This window comes from Beta vulgaris, chromosome 8 (assembly GCF_026745355.1).
Source record: "Beta vulgaris subsp. vulgaris cultivar EL10 chromosome 8, EL10.2, whole genome shotgun sequence".
NCBI lineage: Eukaryota > Viridiplantae > Streptophyta > Magnoliopsida > Caryophyllales > Amaranthaceae > Beta > Beta vulgaris.
The window spans coordinates 40,122,677-40,141,571 of NC_079209.1; the positions used below are offsets into that span (position 1 = coordinate 40,122,677).

The following is an 18,895-nucleotide window of genomic DNA, read 5'->3' on the forward strand; positions in this document are numbered from 1 at the left end:
TCAACTGAAGCTGAATACAGGGTTGTTGCCTATACAGCTGCAGAAACTATTTGCCTTAAGCAACTTCTTGCTGACATTGGCCATTTTCTTCGTCCTGTGATTGTCTATTGTGACAATGTCTCTGCTACTTATCTCACTGCTAACCCAGTTCATCATGATCGTAGCAAGCACATTGACGTCGATTACGATTTTGTCCGCGAAATGGTCGCCAAGGGAGGTCTTATAGTTCGACATGTTCCTACTCAGTCTTAGATTGCTGACATTTTTACTAAGGGCCTATCTACTGATTTGTTTACTAAACATCGTTCCAATCTATCCGTTGTTTCACCCCGTACAAGTTGACGGGGTGTATTGGATAATATTATATGTACAGAGGATAATATTATATGTAAAGGGTAGAATGGTGCTTTACCAGTCAGGTCTGTATTGTAAACATTATATATATTGAATGCCAGGTTAACCTACAACAGGTTAACACAATTATTTCCCACACGTGTACATCCACCATTCATGCCTTGAAGCGTTGCACGTTGGCTCCTTAGTTTATGGTGTGTGAGCAAGTTTGAGCATTTATGTCATATTCATAGCAGCTCTATTGCGGATTCATGGACAACTTGTTTCAGTAACTTAGAAGATGAGAACGAAGAATTTCACAGGGAAACGAGATGCAAACTCAACATGGAGGGGGACCTTTCACCACCTGATATTTAATTCATGACTATGCTTCTGACTTTTGAGATGTGGATGGAGGCGCCAGATGCAGCTAACAAGGCTCGCAATGTCAATATGAGACTGCCTGATCCCCATCCAACAATCTGGAAACTCCAAACTGAAGGGTGGATTAAGTTGGGAGTTGGCATGGGGTTATTGGTCGCCAGGGAGGTGTGGTAGCTGGCGGCTTCCAATTCCAGGCGAGTTCAGAAGCAAGAGTGGCAAAAGCGAAGGCTATATTATGGAGGCTATATGTGAGTCTATATGTGGCGGTGAAGCAGGGTATGACCAAGGTGGTGATAAAGCACTCTGTCAGGTATCACAGTAAGAAAGATGCTCCAAAGGGTAATAGTGAATTTCATTTACTCATAGATAACATGCTCGATTAAGTTCCACGTTTTGCCGATGTAATGTGGTCTTTTGTTAAGCGTAGTGGCAAGAAAGTTGCCCATAAGTTCACTCATTTTCAAACTCTGGAATGCAGTGAATGACCATGGGAAGACGATGTTGCAGATCTTGTAATTTCAATGGCCTCTAAAGATTTATCAATGTAATTTCATGGGTCAATTTCTTCAAAACAGAGAAAAATCAAAAAAAGGAGACGTTTAGACACAAAAATATATATGGACTCATCTATCTTCTTGCATTTCTCTTCATGATTCCAGTAGATTACATATTGCTTTGTCATAGTAGAGTGATGCTCGTGCATCCAAAAAAAAGTGTCTTAAGAACAGAAGGATCCTATGAAACAATATATTCTCTATACCAAGAGATGGAACACTTTTTGAAAACTATACTTACATCATCAAAGATGAAGATCTTCAATGTCCATTACAAGACCCGTGTTTTCTGCTAACATTTTATCTTGTTTGCTTACCACAAGCTGACCACATGCACCATTTATATCTTGGCCCATTTCCTTCCGAACTGTTGTTCGAATGTCGTACTTCTCTCTGAGAACTCTCTGAAAACATTTGACTTTTGCTGCATTGGTCGTTCTGAATTGAGTTGTACTACCAACAGGGTTGAAAGGTATCAAATTAACCACCTGCAATTGCAAAAGGGAGATGCAAATCTCAGTGAAAGGATGCTATTATGAACATGCAAAAGATTTCAAACATCAAAGAAAATGTAAACAATACACCAACTATACCAGCATTGTAACATTTGAAAGATTAACAGCCTTGCTTTTACTCCAGCTCAAACAAAACTAGACTAAAAGCAAAAAAGATGAACTGATCCAATGTTACCCTAGATTCGGGGATCTGAGCAACCCGAAAAAGTATAGGTAATTTGGGATTTTTAGGATAGATTTAAAACCCTAGATTTGCAATTTACCACATCTTAGTGATTTATAGATCTTAAAAATAAAGGGCTTTTGATTGTCTCACTTACAAACTATATGTCAGAGTACGAGAGAGGGAACCCTAAACAGTACTTATATGTGGAGCACTGGAGCTGTCCATGTCAAGAAACCAATAGTAATTCAGATGCAAAGATGTATAGTTGTTATAGTTATAAAGGGAAGAAGTTGATAATATTGACATTGCATCCGTGCTTGTTGTCTGAGGCTAAGGCCTTCTCTAATTTTTTGATTTCATAGGTATCAAAAAATGAAAATACCCAAATGAAAATATTTGGTATCCACCAGGAACTAGGGGATGAAAGGGGATTTTCATTGAATAGGACTTGGAAACAACAAAAACCTAGAAGGTGTCGAGGTGCTTAGTCGAGAGTGACAGAAAATTTATTTATCATTATTAAGAACGCTCGCTATGGTGAGGGGATTTGAAGATGGATGATGAGCTGAAAACACTTCCAAATTTGATCATTAAATAATTCCGTGCCAGGTCATGGCGATAAATCTGACTAAAAGAACCGGCGAGATGTGTAAGTCCAGATTTTTTTAATGAAAAAAGGTTTGCTTTCCTTTAATATCACCAATTCTGAAATTCAAGGCTCCTTGAGGGAAAAGACGTCCAGATGTATCATTACTCTGTTTTTTTATATGCATAATCCAGCTTAGGTTGTTCTACAGGAAAAACCATACATATGAATTATGAACCACTGCAACAGTCAATATTTGACCATATATGCATATTTTATTTATTGTAAATCTGTTATCCGTGCTGTATATTTAAATTCTTGAATCATAAATACATAAGCTTGAAAGAAAAATTATTGCCTTCTTTTAAAGATTAATAAAGGTGGATAAGCATTTTTTTCCTGGGAATGAAACTATAAAAATTAAAAACTCACCACTTCCAATGTCTCTAGCAATTTGCCAAGCTGGTGTGCTTGCAGCTCATCGTCATTCACCCCATCAAGCATTATGTACTCGATAAATATTTTTTGCTGACTAGACCAGAAGAGGGAGAAGATAGAGGGCGTGATTCATGGCATATTGGCATTAGTTCTTTGCAATATTCCAAACTGCACAGATGCATGAAAACATGAAACTTTATCTTTTACCTGTTCTTTTGGTATAAATGAAGTGCATCCATAAGTTTCCCTAGAGGAAATGCTCTAGCCGCAGGCATAATCTGGCAACGGATATCCTGAACTGGTGCATGAAGTGATACCGCTAGATTTACATGAGGAAGATCATGTTGAAGCTTGCTAATAGCGTGCACAATTCCAACCTAAAAAGCATTCCATGCAACCGAAACAGTTCAGTCAAAATGTCATGTCAGCGAGCCTGCACATCTTTATTTTCCTAAGAAGAATTATAGTTTACATAACATTGCCTACGTATTCTTTCCTTCTATGAATCAAGCAATGAAAATTCTTGTTCTTGTGCTAATAAGCACACACACACACACTCCCCCTATCCAACAACATATTTTCCATAGGATACAAGTATACAACCCTGTCATAACTATATAAAAACTTCCTCCGTTTCACAACATTTGCAACACTTTCCATTTGGGGATTTTCCAAAATATTAGCAACACTTTTTTTTTCTTTCCTTATTTAGTAAGTTTAGGAGTGTGAAAATACTTAAATACCCTTACTTTATAAAATAAGCATTGATTAGTTGATTACATACTCTAATCTAAAACAATTAAACTACCTAATCTTTCCCCTAATTACTTCATGAGCTTCCACCCACAACCATTCCTTCACCCCACCACAACCACCCTACCACTAAAACCCAACCCATTCCCCACCACCTCCACTCTCTCTCCTCCCTCATGCCCTCTCTCTCTTCCCTCATACCCTCGACACCATCGACGGAATTTTGGGCGAAGTCGAGCTCCTCCCTCACGCTACTCTCTCTCCTCCCCCACGCTGGCGGTTGACCACCGCAGCGAAGTGCAAAGTCGACCACGAATGCGACCCTTCTCCTTTCTCTCTCCTTCATTCTCCTTCTTTCTCTCTCCTTCTTTCTTTCTCCTTCGATCTCCTTCTACTTCCTTTGTCTTTGACTTGTTTTTGGTTAGATCTTTTTATAATTTGGTTCGATTAGTCTTTTTTTTTTTAATTTGCTCACATAGAAGATGAAGATGGAGAAGATGTAGATCTTGGTGAATTTTTGTGAATTTTCGTGAAGGAAGATGGTGGTGGCGGGGTGGTTGTGGAGGTGGTCGTGGTGTTGGCGATGGTGTTGGCAAAGTGGTTGTGGTGGTGGTGGTGGGGTGGTGACGGTTGGTGGTTGTAAGGTGGTGATGGTGGTTATGGTTGATGCTAGGTGTTGATATAATGATTTACAGTATTATTAGTTAGTCTAATTACATACCCTTTCCTATCTAATTATACACTATTGAAAAATTGCCTCGATTCGCAATTTCAAAAGTGTTGCAAATATTGTGAAACGGAGGAAGTATGATTTGCCGACAAGAACCCCAATGTACTAAGTTCCTCATAATTTATACTATCCCCAACACTCGATGTAAGTACTAGCATATTCAGAGATCTAATAATCAACCCTCGCTATTTAGGGAAAAAAACATCTTTTCCATAGACAAATAAATTTCTGGATAGAGGCATACAGCATACTTTGTGTGGATTTGAGACTGTTTCCTAATTCAAAGGCTTGTCAAAAGTAATTGAGTAACACCTGACAGTTCAGGCATTTCTGGCCACAACTCAAATCAAATGGCATCCATATATCTGCAAGTCACAAGAGACTTGGAAATTTTTTTTCCCTCATCTTGACTACTATAATGAAAAACTAGGGCAAATAACCCAAATAGCGTGTATGCCAACCTAATTTCTAATATTACCATGAACACCAGCAAAAAGAAAAATATTGAACTTTGTAACTCACTCATGGAAACCCATACATATCCACACAACAGAAAATTCAGCATTTTTATTATACCGTTGACACAGTGATTCTCTTTGGAGACAACTGAAAAGGAGATCTCAACATGATACGAACTGCTTCCACTAATGCAGAGTAATTATTCAGAGGTTCCCCCATCCCCTGTAGACCAAAGAAATTATCAAATGCATTAATGTTTTATAAAGTGTTAAGATTTCTAAAGTGCTATAAGCAAAGAATGACAGTACAACATTTCAGAAGAAGCTGACAGTTTTCAACAGTAATGAACCGAAAACAAATCTTCAAGAATGACATTTTCCTGCCAGCTCAGAAAGTGTGTTTAAGTACAATGTCTCGTGTTTCTCATGCAACAATTGAGCAGACACCCATGGTCTCAAATTATTCTAAAACCAGAAGGAAAGAAGGTTTAGTATGAAGCATAACTTAGTAGCAAGTCGTATATCTATGTGGTTGACCATTGGGAACAAAAACTGATGATATGTAAGAAGAAAACATATTTCATAAGTACTCATCCACCTTGCCAAAAGCACAATACTGTCCTAGGCAAAAGCCACAATATTTGAGAATTGAACTCCAATCATCTGATAGAGAATGGCCTCAAGATTGCCAAAGCCTGCAAGTTACATCTTACGTGGAGTCACTACGAAGGATATAATACTCAGGATATTAAATAAATCAAATTATATATTTCTGTTTAGGTATGGCACGTCATCTAACTTCGAAAATAGGAGCTAGTGATCCACCATATACAAGGGGCAAAACGAAGCATATACAGATATGGCATGTAAAATTTTAGTGAAAAATCAAGAAAAAACTGGATGCAATCTTATGGCATTATTAGAGGTCTTTCAGCACACATAAACTACTTTAAGTTTAATTAAAACCTTTGATGGCTCTCAAGAAGAGAGTTCTTAAAGTTCAAGCTCATTTACTTCATTTGCAGATATGAGATACTTATTTTCTAGAGCACTTTAAAAATAATTTCCCAGTAAAATAAGGAATTGTAGGCATCAATTCGAATCTAGTCTATCTTAATACGTCCTCTTTATTCGGTTGTACTCCCCCCGCCCCCCCAAAGCACGAAATATCTTAAATATCTATAGGTTCAAATTATAAATTTGTAATTTGAAACTAGATACTGAGACGAATCTACTAAGATCACATCACTATGTTTTTTCATACTTTAAAATAATTCAAGATGGTCCAAGGAGAATATATGAATAGTATTAAAATTTAATATAGTAGAAATAAATCAAACGAAGTACCTAATATGACATATCTTAGTGCTTTGTGATTGAATATGGAATAATATTTCCCTTGAATTTGTTTTACCCGTGTAACTCCATTTCCTATGAAGTACAAGAAGTTGTTTAATTGATAAGAGGAGTAAAACTTTCCAAGGGGAGTTCTAGTTACCCAGAGCTAGTTAAATAACTCCCTGTGGTTCCTAGAAAGTGTCACTTCCTATGATTTTGAAATTAAACAACTTCACAAACTAATACTAGCTAGGAAATCCTACTTCCCATGTTTATATGTCACCAAACGAGGTCCAGGTAATGCCGAAACGGACATCAAGATTCTACCACATCATCATGACATTTAATGACGGCAAAGATTGATCAAGCCGAGAAAATCAAAAAGTGAACTGGTGAAGTTAAGCACATTAACTTCTTTAAGAAAGTCAAACAACAGAAATTTGACAATAAATTCACACAAACATATTGGACTTCGAATCATCTCAAGAGAGAAAACCTAAAACCAATGTTGAGAATAAGATTAACCATGCGAAAGTGATAAGGAAGCTCCAAGAACTAGGACTGTTCTACAAAAAAAAAAAAAAACAGATCTCATTCAAGGATCACAAAGGTATAAAAAAAGTACAAGGTTGTGAGCTCAAGTAGCCCCTATCAGCCCTCCCTCAAACATTTCCTAAGAGCCTCTTTTAAAATATACATTCGTACCAAATCTCAAGTGGAGGCAGTTATTAGATGATTCTTAATGACATTTTTAGCATAGCTGATGACTGGAACAGAGCAACACACCACAACAGTGATTAATTTTGCCTCCCCACATTAGGAGAGAGCAAGCAGACACATTCCGGATGATTGGCTCGATACATAGATGGAGCAGAGAACAATAATAATTTACCATTTAGAAATATACCGTTCATTATACGATGACAATGTACCGCTCTGTAATGTACAATCAAAGTATTAAACTATCACAAAACGATGTAACGTTTGGGGTTGATGTACAAATAAATTCACCTGAGTTCAGATAATGTATTAACAATAAGTACTATTCAACACTAACCAGACAAATTTAATTAGCCAAGTCTTGTTGTGTTGATTTGTTTAATTAAACGGGTTGAAAATGCTCCACACTAACTCATTATTTTCGTATTTGGTTTTGTCATCTTGTCGTTTCGTTTCAAATCAATGTCTATCTAAAATCTTATAATTTGTAATAACCCATAAATAATAATTCTATTATATTCTATAATAACACTGAACTTGGTACCAAGTGACATATTATTACTTTTGAGACCGTACTTTATAAAGAGAATAATATGAATTTAAAAACTAATTATGAAAAACATATTTTGAATGAAGAACAATACAATGGAGTATTATGTAAGGGTCAACACATTTTGTGCATCAAGATCTACTGAGATACTTAAATTAGAAATTTTTGGTCCACCAGTACAAAGTATTTCAGGACATGTCCTAAACCTATTAAGATCATATCCCAAAAAACTGGCCAACAACAATACAACTCATTCCTAAAATACACTTGTGGCCTACCTTTTATGCAAAAATAATGGTTTAAGAGAACAATTCATATGAAATTTAGTTATGATAACGAGATGGGGTGATCTTTATTATATGTCCTAATTGTTTCTTTCATATTTAAAATACAGATCATTCCCGGCCCCAAGAGTTTAAAATTATTCCTTGGACCTTATATTATGCAAGCTAATGGTCCAAGAGTTTGAAAGAGCAACCATGTTTAGTCATGATAATATGACGGGGTTTTTTTACCGCTAATTAATCACATCGTACATTATCTATTAGAATAATTTCAAATTTTTTACTATTGACATAATTCATGTTCTTTTTATTATATTAGAATTATACAAGAACCACCAAGGCTATATAATGTAACACAAACATTGGTTAAAGTTAAGAAGAACACTCTACAATAATTATCTAAACAGTATTTTTATTCATTATGTGCCTAATCAAATTCAAATTTTGGGCCGTAAATAACTTCAGCCATCATTTTTCTTACACAATTTATTAATCATAATTAACACTTCCAACTAATACATGCATTGGAAGAGGGAGTTTCTTCTTTCTCCAAAACGCAACGTTTTCACCATAAATAGGGTACTCCTAATTCTTCCGTCACCAAACCATCACTTCAATCAGTTTTTTCATCTACGTTTTTACATCTTTGCTCACAAAAAAATCCTCGATAGATTTCATCATCATTACTCATTTCACATATAATGTCTTTACCTGAGTCCTGTAACACCTTTTTTGACGGTAAGTTCCAAAGCTTGTTCGGGTGTTATGGAGGGTGCTACAACCCAAAAGCTAGAATTACTAACAGTCCACGAAAATCGCTCATAGCAAGGAGGGCAATAAAGGAAAAATACAAGGAAATTAAATAGGAAGGAAAGGCCGCTTACTATCATCACCAGTAACAAGCAAGGAAAGAGAAGGAAAAGCAACGGGTAAATGGGAAAAGGAGAGACATAGACTTGTACTCGAAAGAAATCTTGAAGATGAAGAATAGGAAACACAAAGGAGGATCACAAGGAGATAAAGGGATCTCAAATGGATATTTATCATCATGAAGGGGAAGGGAAATTCCTTTACCTTTCTTGTTGAAGATAGTGATGGCCAGTGGTGCGGGCTGGACGAGCCGGGCCGTGGGCAATAGCGGGCTGGGCTGAGATTTCACGGCCCAGAACCGGATCGTGAAATTCATCGGTTGGGGGGCTGGTTCGCGGGCTGAAAAATCTTGGCTCACACCGGTTTGTTACCGGTTTTCACGGTTTGAAAAGCGGTTATGGCGGTTCGTGGGTCTAATGGGCTAGACCGGGCTGGCGAGCCGGCATGAGAATTTTTTTTCAAAATTATTTAATCGTTGAAATTATTCATTATTGTTACATAAAATCTTTAAAATGAATTAAAATATATACAATTATTAATATTAATGAATAATTTTGTTATTATTAAATTTGATTGAATTATAATATATGCAATTTGATATACAATTTGATTAAGATATACACAATTTGGTTCAATATTTACTTGGACTGGGCAGGTCCGGTTCATGGGCCAGACTGGGCGGTTTTAGTGGGCTGGGCTCAAGAAATGGCCCACGGCCCACCCACCAATTTCACGGTTCAAGCTGAGTTAGACCGGGATTTTTGCAAGCCAGGCCAAACCAGGCCCGGCCCGACCCACACGGCCCACAAGGTGGGCTGGATTGGCCTACACTGTTGGCCATCTCTAGTTGAAGATGATCCTCAAAGAAAGTGCATGTTGGAACTAGGAAGGAGATTGTGACATTGATAGTTAACCTGACTTAGATATGTATGGTGGTTCTATTGATTAGGTTTACAAATTTTATTTAGTATTTAATTTTGTTTGTATGTTTTTTCGTGAATTACTTTTTTTTAGTTTTTTGTTTCATTTTATTTTGATATGTTCTAAAGTTATTTCATATCATATAGAGAATACTATTTCTTTCCTTATCAAAAAAATATTATGTACAAAATTATACTTCCTCCGTTTCAAAATAGATGCCACATTGTCTATTTTTGGGTGCTTCTAACAATGTTTTTTTTCCTTATTTAGTAACTTTTGCCTTATACTTTTACCATTTTACCCTTACTAACTTGTTTTAAGTACACTAATCTACTTCACTTTATATGTGGTCCCCAACACTTTTTTATTTTCCCTCCTTTCACATGGGGACCACTACAATTAATCTACCTCACTTTATACTACTTAAACATGCTTAGGAAATTTTGCCTAGCAGTCCGTTTTAATAACAATGTGGCATCTATTATGAAACGGAGGAAGTATATGTTTAACTATAGAACTTAGTTTGATGTTATATTTAACAAGTACCACAATATAAAAAAACATATAATATTTACAACATAATAGAAACAACTTAATAACATATCAAAATAAGATGAAACAAAAAACACTAATTAACAGTAAAACTAAACAAAGACAAATAGATGCTAAACAAAATTAGTAAACCTAGTTTATAGAACGACCATACATGTTCGAGTCAGGTTCATGATCACTATCACAATCTGCTTTCTCCGTGCACTTTCTATAAGGATCATCTTTAACGAAAAGACTGAAGATAAACCCCGTCTCTTTCCTATCACAAATTCTCATGCGAAATCTCCTCTTCCTCCTTCTGAGCCTCCTTTGTGTTTCCCGTTCCTTATTTTCAAGTCTTCTTTCAAGTACAAGTCTATGTTTCTCCTTCTCTCATTCACGAGTCGTTTTTTCCTTCTCTTTCATTGTCTTGTATTTTTTCCACTATTTTCTACTTCTTGTTATGAGTGATTTTCGTGGTTTTCGTGACTATCAACCATCCTAGCTTCATATGTTTTTGCACCCTCCACAACACCCACACAACCTTCGAAACATATCTCTAAGGACGGTGTTACATGGGAATAGGCCCAGGTTAAACTGGAAAGAGATAGTGATTCAGAGATGTTTATGAAATGACCAATGAGGATGAAATCTGATTTTATTTGAGCAAAAATAAAAAATGTAGATGAAAAAATAGATTGGAGTGGGAGGAGTACCCTACATATTGTGAAAAAGGTGCCTTTTGGGGAAAAAAAAAAAAAAAAAAACTCCCTCTCTCAATGCGTATTAGTTAAAAGAATCAATTATGAGTAATAAATTGTGTAAAAAAAATGATGGCCAATGTTATCTAGAGGAGCCTCAATGGTTAGCGAAAATAATACTTGGCTAAAGATGCCACATCATTTTCCTTAGCTATCTCCGACTTTAGCCAACTTCTCTTTAATAGTTTAGCTAAACTATTTGCTGCTTGGGTAGATCCACAATCATCTTTTCCTTTTTTCAATATATGAATTCTCACTTTTTGAAAATAGTTATTTGTTGTGCGGGACCCATTGTTTTGGCTAAGCCAATTTGCTTGGCAAGCAAAATTGCTAGCAAGTCCTTTTTTTTACACCATTGGAGTTCCTCTTACAGCCGAAAATTTGAATTTTATTAGACAACAAATGAATGAAGATGTTATTTAGATAATTATAGTAGATTGTTTGGTGTAGCCCCTAACCATTTTTATGTTACATTATACTTCCTCCGTTTCTTTATACTTGCAACCAAAGGGTTTGCACGTTATTTAAGAAACAGGAGAGAGAAAGTAATAAGGACATGTGGTCCCTTACTTAATCAAGTTAATTACTTGTCCCAAACTTTAATCTCATCCCTACCAATAAATAAACCACCACTACCATCACTAGAAATAGAGCAATGTTGCCACCACCACCATACCACCGTCACCACCATACCACCACCACTAATTATATTTTTGTTCCTTGACTTACTTTCCCATTTCCTATCCCCACGAATTCCACCCTCACCTACACCACTACCCACACCCAGCTAGTCACCACCACCACCTGACCATCGCCACTCGATCACAACCACAATAACCACCACCACAATATATTTTTCAATAAAATCAACATCAAAATCCAAATAAAAAAGAGGAGAAAGAGAGAAGAACACATTTTTACAGTAGAACTTGCAAGATAATGAAAGAGATTGTGGAAAAAAATTAGAAAAAAAAAAGATGTTTCGTCGATCTAAGGCTGCAATATTGCCGTCGAATTTCTCCAAAATATATAAATTCATCAGTGATGGTGGGAGAGGAGGGAGGAGCGAAAGATTATCGGTATCCATGGAGCTTTAATGGTTGGACTTCACCATGAAAGTTCCAGATCTGGAGCTTTGATGAATTTCCACCATTAATGCTTACAGTTATTGGACATCTTGAGCCACCGAAAAATAGAGGGTCGAAAAAAGGAAGGGGTAGTTGCTGGAAAATTAGGCATAATGATGGTGGTGTTTGTGAGGGCTGGTGGTGATGTTGGTGGTTGGGAGCTTGGGATTGGGGAGTTGTCACGGGTTTAGGGGGGTGAGGAGAGAGTAGGAACTTAGGTTGGGGGTGGGTTATGAGTGATAAATTGTTAGGACTAATTAGCTAAGTAAGGGTATATGTGTCATTTTATTATAGAATAGTTTCTATTTTAGGTTTGGTTGCAAGTATTGTGACATTTCCTTAAAAGGAAAGTGATGCAAGTAAAAAGAAACGGAGGAAGTATAGTCTTTGTGGTTATCGTACGATTTTAATATAATAAAAAGTACAACATGAACTATGACAAAAAAAAATAGAATTACTAAAATTCATATTATATAATGTGAATAGGTGTAAAAGACCTCCCATCTTATTATCATGACTAATCATTGTTGTACCTTCAAACTCTTTGACTATTAGTTTGCATAATATAAGGTCCAAGGAATAATGTTGAACTCTTAGGGCCAAAAATGAATTATATAGTAATTATAGAATAAAGTATTAGGACAAATGAACAAAAAAACGACCTTATTATAAAAAATAAAATTTGTGTGGAATGTTCCCTTAAACCATTGTTTTACATAAAAGGGAGATCATGAGCGTATTTTAGGAATGAATTGTGTTGTTATTGGCCAATTTTTGGACAAAACCAATATTTTAGGAAAAGGCCGGAATAGCTAATACACTTTGTATTAGAGGACCAAATATTTTAATATAAGTATCTCAACAGATCTTGATGCCCAAAATTTATTGGCCCCTTACATAATACTCCATATTTTCTATTATTCTTCATTCAAGATTTGTTGTTTGTGGTTCTTTTTGTGGTTATCGTATGATTTTAATATAGTAAAAAGTACAACATGAACTATGACAAAAAAAAAATAGAATTACTAAAATTCATATTATATAATGTGAATAGGTCTAAAAGACCTCCCATCTTATTATCATGACTAAACATTGTTGTTCCTTCAAACTCTTTGACTATTAGTTTGCATAATATAAGGTCCAAGGAATAATGTTGAACTCTTAGGGCCAAAAATGAATTATATAGTAATTATAGAATAAAGTATTAGGACAAATGAACAAAAAAACGACCTTATTATAAAAAATAAAATTTGTATGGAATGTTCCCTTAAACCATTGTTTTACATAAAAGGGAGATCATGAGTGTATTTTAGGAATGAATTGTGTTGTTATTGGCCAATTTTTGGACAAAACCAATATTTTAGGAAAAGGCCGAAATAGCTGATACACTTTGTATTAGAGGACCAAATTTTTTAATATAAGTATCTCAATAGATCTTGATGCCCAAAATTTATTGGCCCCTTACATAATACTCCATATTTTGTATTATTCTACATTCAAGATTTGTTGTTTGTGGTTCTTTTTTACTTCCATTTTATTCTCTTTATGAAGTAGGGTCTCAAAAGTAACAATATGTACTCTACTTGGTACCAAGTTCAGTGTAATAAATTATTACTTATGGGTTATTACAAATTATAAGCTTTCAGACATTTGACATTCATTTCAAAAAAGCACGACAAGATGACACAAATCGGATATGAAAAAATTGGATTAGTGTTTGGCATTTCAACCCGTTTAATTAAACGAATCAACACGACACAACTTGCCTAATGAAAAGGGTCAGGTTACTTTTGTATAGAGCTTATTGTTAATAAATTATCGAAACACGAGTGAACTTAAATGTACATTAACCCTAAACAAATAGCCCCTATCCGCCCTCCCTCAAACATTTCCCTAAAGCCTATTTTAATATATACACTAGTTTCCAAGACCGGGCTATGCACCGGATAATTATATTATTCATTTACTAATATTTCAATCTAAAAGTGAAAACACCAAATATCAATCGGTTTAGTTGTTAAGACTCTAGCATATAAACTTGAAGTCACGGGATCAAATCATATACAATGTATAATTTTATTACTGTATGTAGATTACATGGAGTAGAACACCCTAAGGAAGAGCGCCACATAACACCGTCTTGTTTACCTTTTAATATATTAGGATAAATTCGTACCAAATCTCAAAGTGGAGGCAACATTTAATGATCTTAATGACTTTTCTAGCACTGGTGATGATTGCGACTGAGCAACACACTGCAATAGTGATTAATTTTGCCTCCCAACATTAAGAAAGAGCAAGCACACACATTCCAGATAATTGGCTCAATACCTAGATGGGGCAGAGAACAATAAAAATTGAAATAAAAAACCACTTGCTTCCTCCTACCACATTCTAACCGGAAATCACATGTAAACCTGTCCTGATAGAAAAGCTGATAATATTTTTGCATCTATTATCAACTAGTAACTGGAAAGAAAGAGCATTACCATGAAAACAACATTACGGATATTTGATATATGAGAGGCATGAACCAATTGCTCTACTATTTCTCCTGTTGATAAATTACTTTTGAATCCCATGCTCCCAGTTGCGCAAAATTTACATCCCATTTTGCATCCAACCTGCAGTACCATCACTGAACATATTATACAACTGAAAACTACCAAATGCTACAATACAGAATAGTAGAGTACTACCACCTAGAAGAAGAAAGCCATGACGAGAAATATCCTTACATAAATTACTCTAAAATATTATATGCATACAGAAGGGGAAAAAAATCACGAGGATAATGAGCTCATTTCTGTTAGGATGAGATCATTCCCTCGAAAAAAAGATGTACATATCTGGACTAGTTTTAATCAGTTCTTTGGTCTAAAACTAAGATGAATCGAAATCCTTTCTCCAATGTCCATGTGATCTGTGTCAACTTACAAAAGACGCAAAAAGCCAAGTGGCAAACACACATTGTATTGTAGTACTTTATAAAATCAATTTCATATAATTGGAGAGCACATGATTAAATTTCACCTCAACACTTTTAGGTTATTCTTTACACAAAAAAACGTTTATCTCTCCATCGAGTTTCAGTTTCTTATCACATCTCAGACTCTTAGTTTCTTTACCAAAAAAACCTCGCACTTACATGATATTGAAAAGCTAGAGGGATAACATCAATCCATAGAGTACCTAAAGAAAATTCCTTGAAGTAGGAATTGACACACACAAAGAAAACCTTGATTCTGTGTGCTACATCATCAAATATAAAACTTACTTTCTCAATTCAAATCCAATTATCACGTTGCTCATAAATACTACCTCTGTTTTCTTTTGATTCTTACACTTACACTTTTCACGCATGTCAATGCAAAACTGTGAGGACATATATCTCTAGTTTTGCATTTGTAAAAGTTACTAAAAAATACATATTAAAAAAACATGATAAGACGAATCTATCAAGATCCCACGTGACTATGTTTTTATTCACGTATAAATCACAAACGATGGTCAAAGTGAAACTTGTGAATAGTGTAAAATGACAAAGTGTAACAATCAAAAAAAAAGGAGGTAGTATTACACTACTGGATTGACAATTATAGATGGTGGGAGTTCACAGAAATCAAGATGACCCAAAACTTAACACTTATAAGGCGTTATGATCAATTAAAGCCAATAAGCATATAATAGCACAATATAGATACATCAAGCATTGACCCCAAAACATCATCACTTTTCTGAATTCTAACATGCAATATATGCTTTCACCTGCATATTATAATGGTGCCCTGAATAAATAAATAAGTAAAAGGACATAGGATACCTGAGACGACACACACAAAGTTGATCTTGGACCACCAGGACGTGGTTTGCCAGCATATTTTCCTAAGCGAGTATCATATCTCATTACCACAGTTTCCACGAACTCTCCATTCTGAAGGAAAAGAAAATAGAGCAAAAAAATTGAATGAACATACATGCACATCTTACAAATGCTAGACTGCACTAGGAAAGTTGTTATTATAGATCACATCAAGAGATCAACAAAAACTTCAATGCCATCCTATTATTTCAAACTAACAAGCTATGTTCAACTTTTTAAGGCCGAAAATTCACACATTTGATCGTTATTTCTCTCTATATTACAGTCACAATTTTTACTCAAAAAGAATCTATTACTTCAAAATCTTAGCCAAGTACACCTTTGAAGAGAAAATATAATCTGACAATGATATTTTCACATCATCCACCAATATACATTCTGACAAATGCTATATTATATGGAATTTCAAATGATATCACCAAACATGGTGTTCCAAATTCTAAATCGTAAGACCCCTTTATCTCTCCCTCCCCTAACATCACTCTTGACCTTCAATTCTTCCCTATCCGGCATTTGATTTGCTTCATTAAAGCTTTGAATCCTGAGCACTTTGGCTTGCTTTGATCAACGTATGTAACTTTTTTCGATTCCCTTGTCTTTTTTTCTCCATTCCTTCTTTTCTTTCCCCAACATCTCTAACGTATTGGAAACAAATATAACTTTCTGATTGGCTTCACTTTTTTGCCCATTTTTCCTCTTCCCTTTCTCACTTATCAATAGAGTATATTTTCCAATAATCACAATTAAATTGAATTCAACTCAAGAACTATCTTAACAAGTGAACATTGGCGCCATAAATTTTATATGCAGATGTTCTATTACGAGTTGAATTCTTCAAGAGTTGAATACTTAAAATGGTATGCATTTTTACACATTTCAGTATGCCGGCGATAATTCTATTATGAATTGACTAGTTGGATCCTTATGGCCCTATAGCTCTGTCAAGTGTCAAGTAATAGTTGATGGAAGGAATGGGACTGTGAGAGGAATGCTAAAGAAAGGGGATCTGGAGGGGAAAATTGCATTCAGTTGTCGATATTCTTTTCATTGTTTGCTTACATATAAAGAATGAACACATAATTCAAACTCACAAATTTCAACAAATTTTATTTCCTAAGCAACATGATTAGACTCTTATATCATTGAATTGAATTCCAAATATTTCTCAAAAATATAGCACTTGAATTCAAGAACTCCAGTTTCTAGAGCAGAAATGGATACATTAAAATCAATTCTAACTTCTAAGTCCCAAACACAACCTTATGTAAATTCATGATTTTGCCATAGAAGCAGTTACTAAATTTCAGGATAACATAAACTTATGTACCAGCGATGTCATGGATCTTAATGTGGATTGCTATCAATCCATTATTCACACTATTTGGAGGGAAATTCTATAAGCTTTTTAAACATTTTGACAGCCTGACATGCCTCTAACTTTGGGAACAATTAGAGTCAAAACTACCTTGGCTACCAAATCCTGTATTGTTTTTATGTTCCTAAGTTGATTCAGCTAAGCTATGCTATTGAGTTATCATATTTACTATGTAAGTGAAACTAAGTCATCATCTAAGTAAATAACCTAAGACAATGTTTGGTTAAAGACAAAAACATTATATCTACGATTTACAGTCTCGAAACCTCCCCCAATTCAAGAAGTAGAATGTTTGAGGAATTTTCTTGTATCTACTTAACCATATAATTTTGATGTCCAATTTTCCATTTCCCATGTGTTTTTCACAATAACTAAACAACCTACTGTCATTGACTTATCGTATTTTCCATTTCCCATTACAAGCTCTGTGTTTAATGAGATATACCAGATAACCAATCTTAATGCAAAGCAACAATGTAGATCAAGGTTTGCTAACATGGGTACCATAAACTACTAAGAGCAATAACAACATTAACCAAATGCTCCGACGAACACCAACAATAAAAAAAAAAAGTTAAAGGTCTAACAAGTTCACATAAGTTCCAATACATTCAAATAAATTCCAACAAGTTCTAATAAATTCAAGAACGCACCCTAATTTGAAATGTTCACCATCTAAAAAGATAGTATTATTAGAACTCAAAAGCTCCCGAAAGCACAGAAACAACAACATAAGTCGCAGAAAGATTAAGGGTCGGCTAACATGAATCGTCATAAGAAATCGTTTCCGTGACCAAAATACACAAAACTTAAAAGAAGAGAGGAAAAAGCATAATACTTGGAGCTTTATGAGAAGTTTGGAGGTGACAGCATCAGTGGAATGAGAGACAGAGTGAAGAGTGGTAGTCAAAGGCAAAAACTTCGAGTTGAGAAGAGGGTAAGCAGCGGAAGGTAATGATGTAATTTCATCCCACTTACAATTAGGGTTTTGCAGAACATGCCTGCACCATTAATGGCGAACATCAAAATTACATAAGCTCATCAAATTTATAGAGAAAAGAGAGCGAAAAAAAAGGCGAAATAGCATCAGCGAGAAAATTACTTCCAAATCAAGGGGATAAAGTGATGGTTGATTCCGGCGTTATCGAACTCGGATTGTAGCACTGGAGCATCAAATATTGATCGATACGCCATTAACGCCGGAAATCAGAGCTTGGAATTGAAGGATGTGGTTTAGTTCAGAATTGAAGGTGGAATTACAGTTCATACAATTTTTGCAAAAATAAATTTTTTCGAGAGTTTTTTTTAGGGATATATTATGATAATAAGGCATTTTGTGTGGATATACTTCACTAAATTTTTTTTTTAGGGATATATCAAGTTAAATTTAAGTTTTGTTAAAATGTATCAAAAGTACGATTTTCTGTGAAAAAGTCAAATTTTTTGACCTTTGACTTGGTAGGAACTTCCGAGTAAACCACAAAGTAACAATGATGAAGTTGGAGGAAAATAAATGTAATAGAATCAATTGAATACTCCCTAAGCATTTATTTATTTGCTACATTTTCCAGAAAGGGTTGCTTTTTATTAGGAGACTTGGCCCACCAAAAAGTAATAG

General features: G+C 35.1%; 1 protein-coding gene across 1 annotated transcript; it reads right to left on the minus strand.

The window, feature by feature from the left end:
- Positions 1-1,331: 1,331 nt before the first annotated feature.
- On the minus strand, positions 1,332-18,568 carry LOC104901455 (hypothetical protein). Its single transcript, XM_010689042.4, has 8 exons — positions 18,380-18,568; positions 18,116-18,278; positions 15,843-15,953; positions 14,509-14,643; positions 5,036-5,140; positions 3,184-3,353; positions 2,971-3,070; positions 1,332-1,759 (listed from the first exon to the last, which is right to left on the minus strand). Exons 1-8 carry the CDS (start codon positions 18,469-18,471, stop codon positions 1,517-1,519), a joined length of 1,119 nt encoding a protein of 372 aa, XP_010687344.1. The 5' UTR covers positions 18,472-18,568; the 3' UTR covers positions 1,332-1,516.
- Between the last annotated feature and the right edge of the window lie 327 nt (positions 18,569-18,895).

Bases quoted from the DNA above. Each gene is read 5' to 3' on its own strand.
- LOC104901455 (XM_010689042.4), bottom strand. From the start codon at position 18,471: ATGGCGTATCGATCAATATTTGATGCTCCAGTGCTACAATCCGAGTTC. The intron at 18,279-18,379 runs GTAATTTTCTCG...TTAATGGTGCAG, and splicing joins TTTATCCCCTTGATTTGGAA to GCATGTTCTGCAAAACCCTA. The intron at 1,760-2,970 runs GTGAGTTTTTAA...TTGCAATTGCAG, and splicing joins TGCTAGAGACATTGGAAGTG to GTGGTTAATTTGATACCTTT.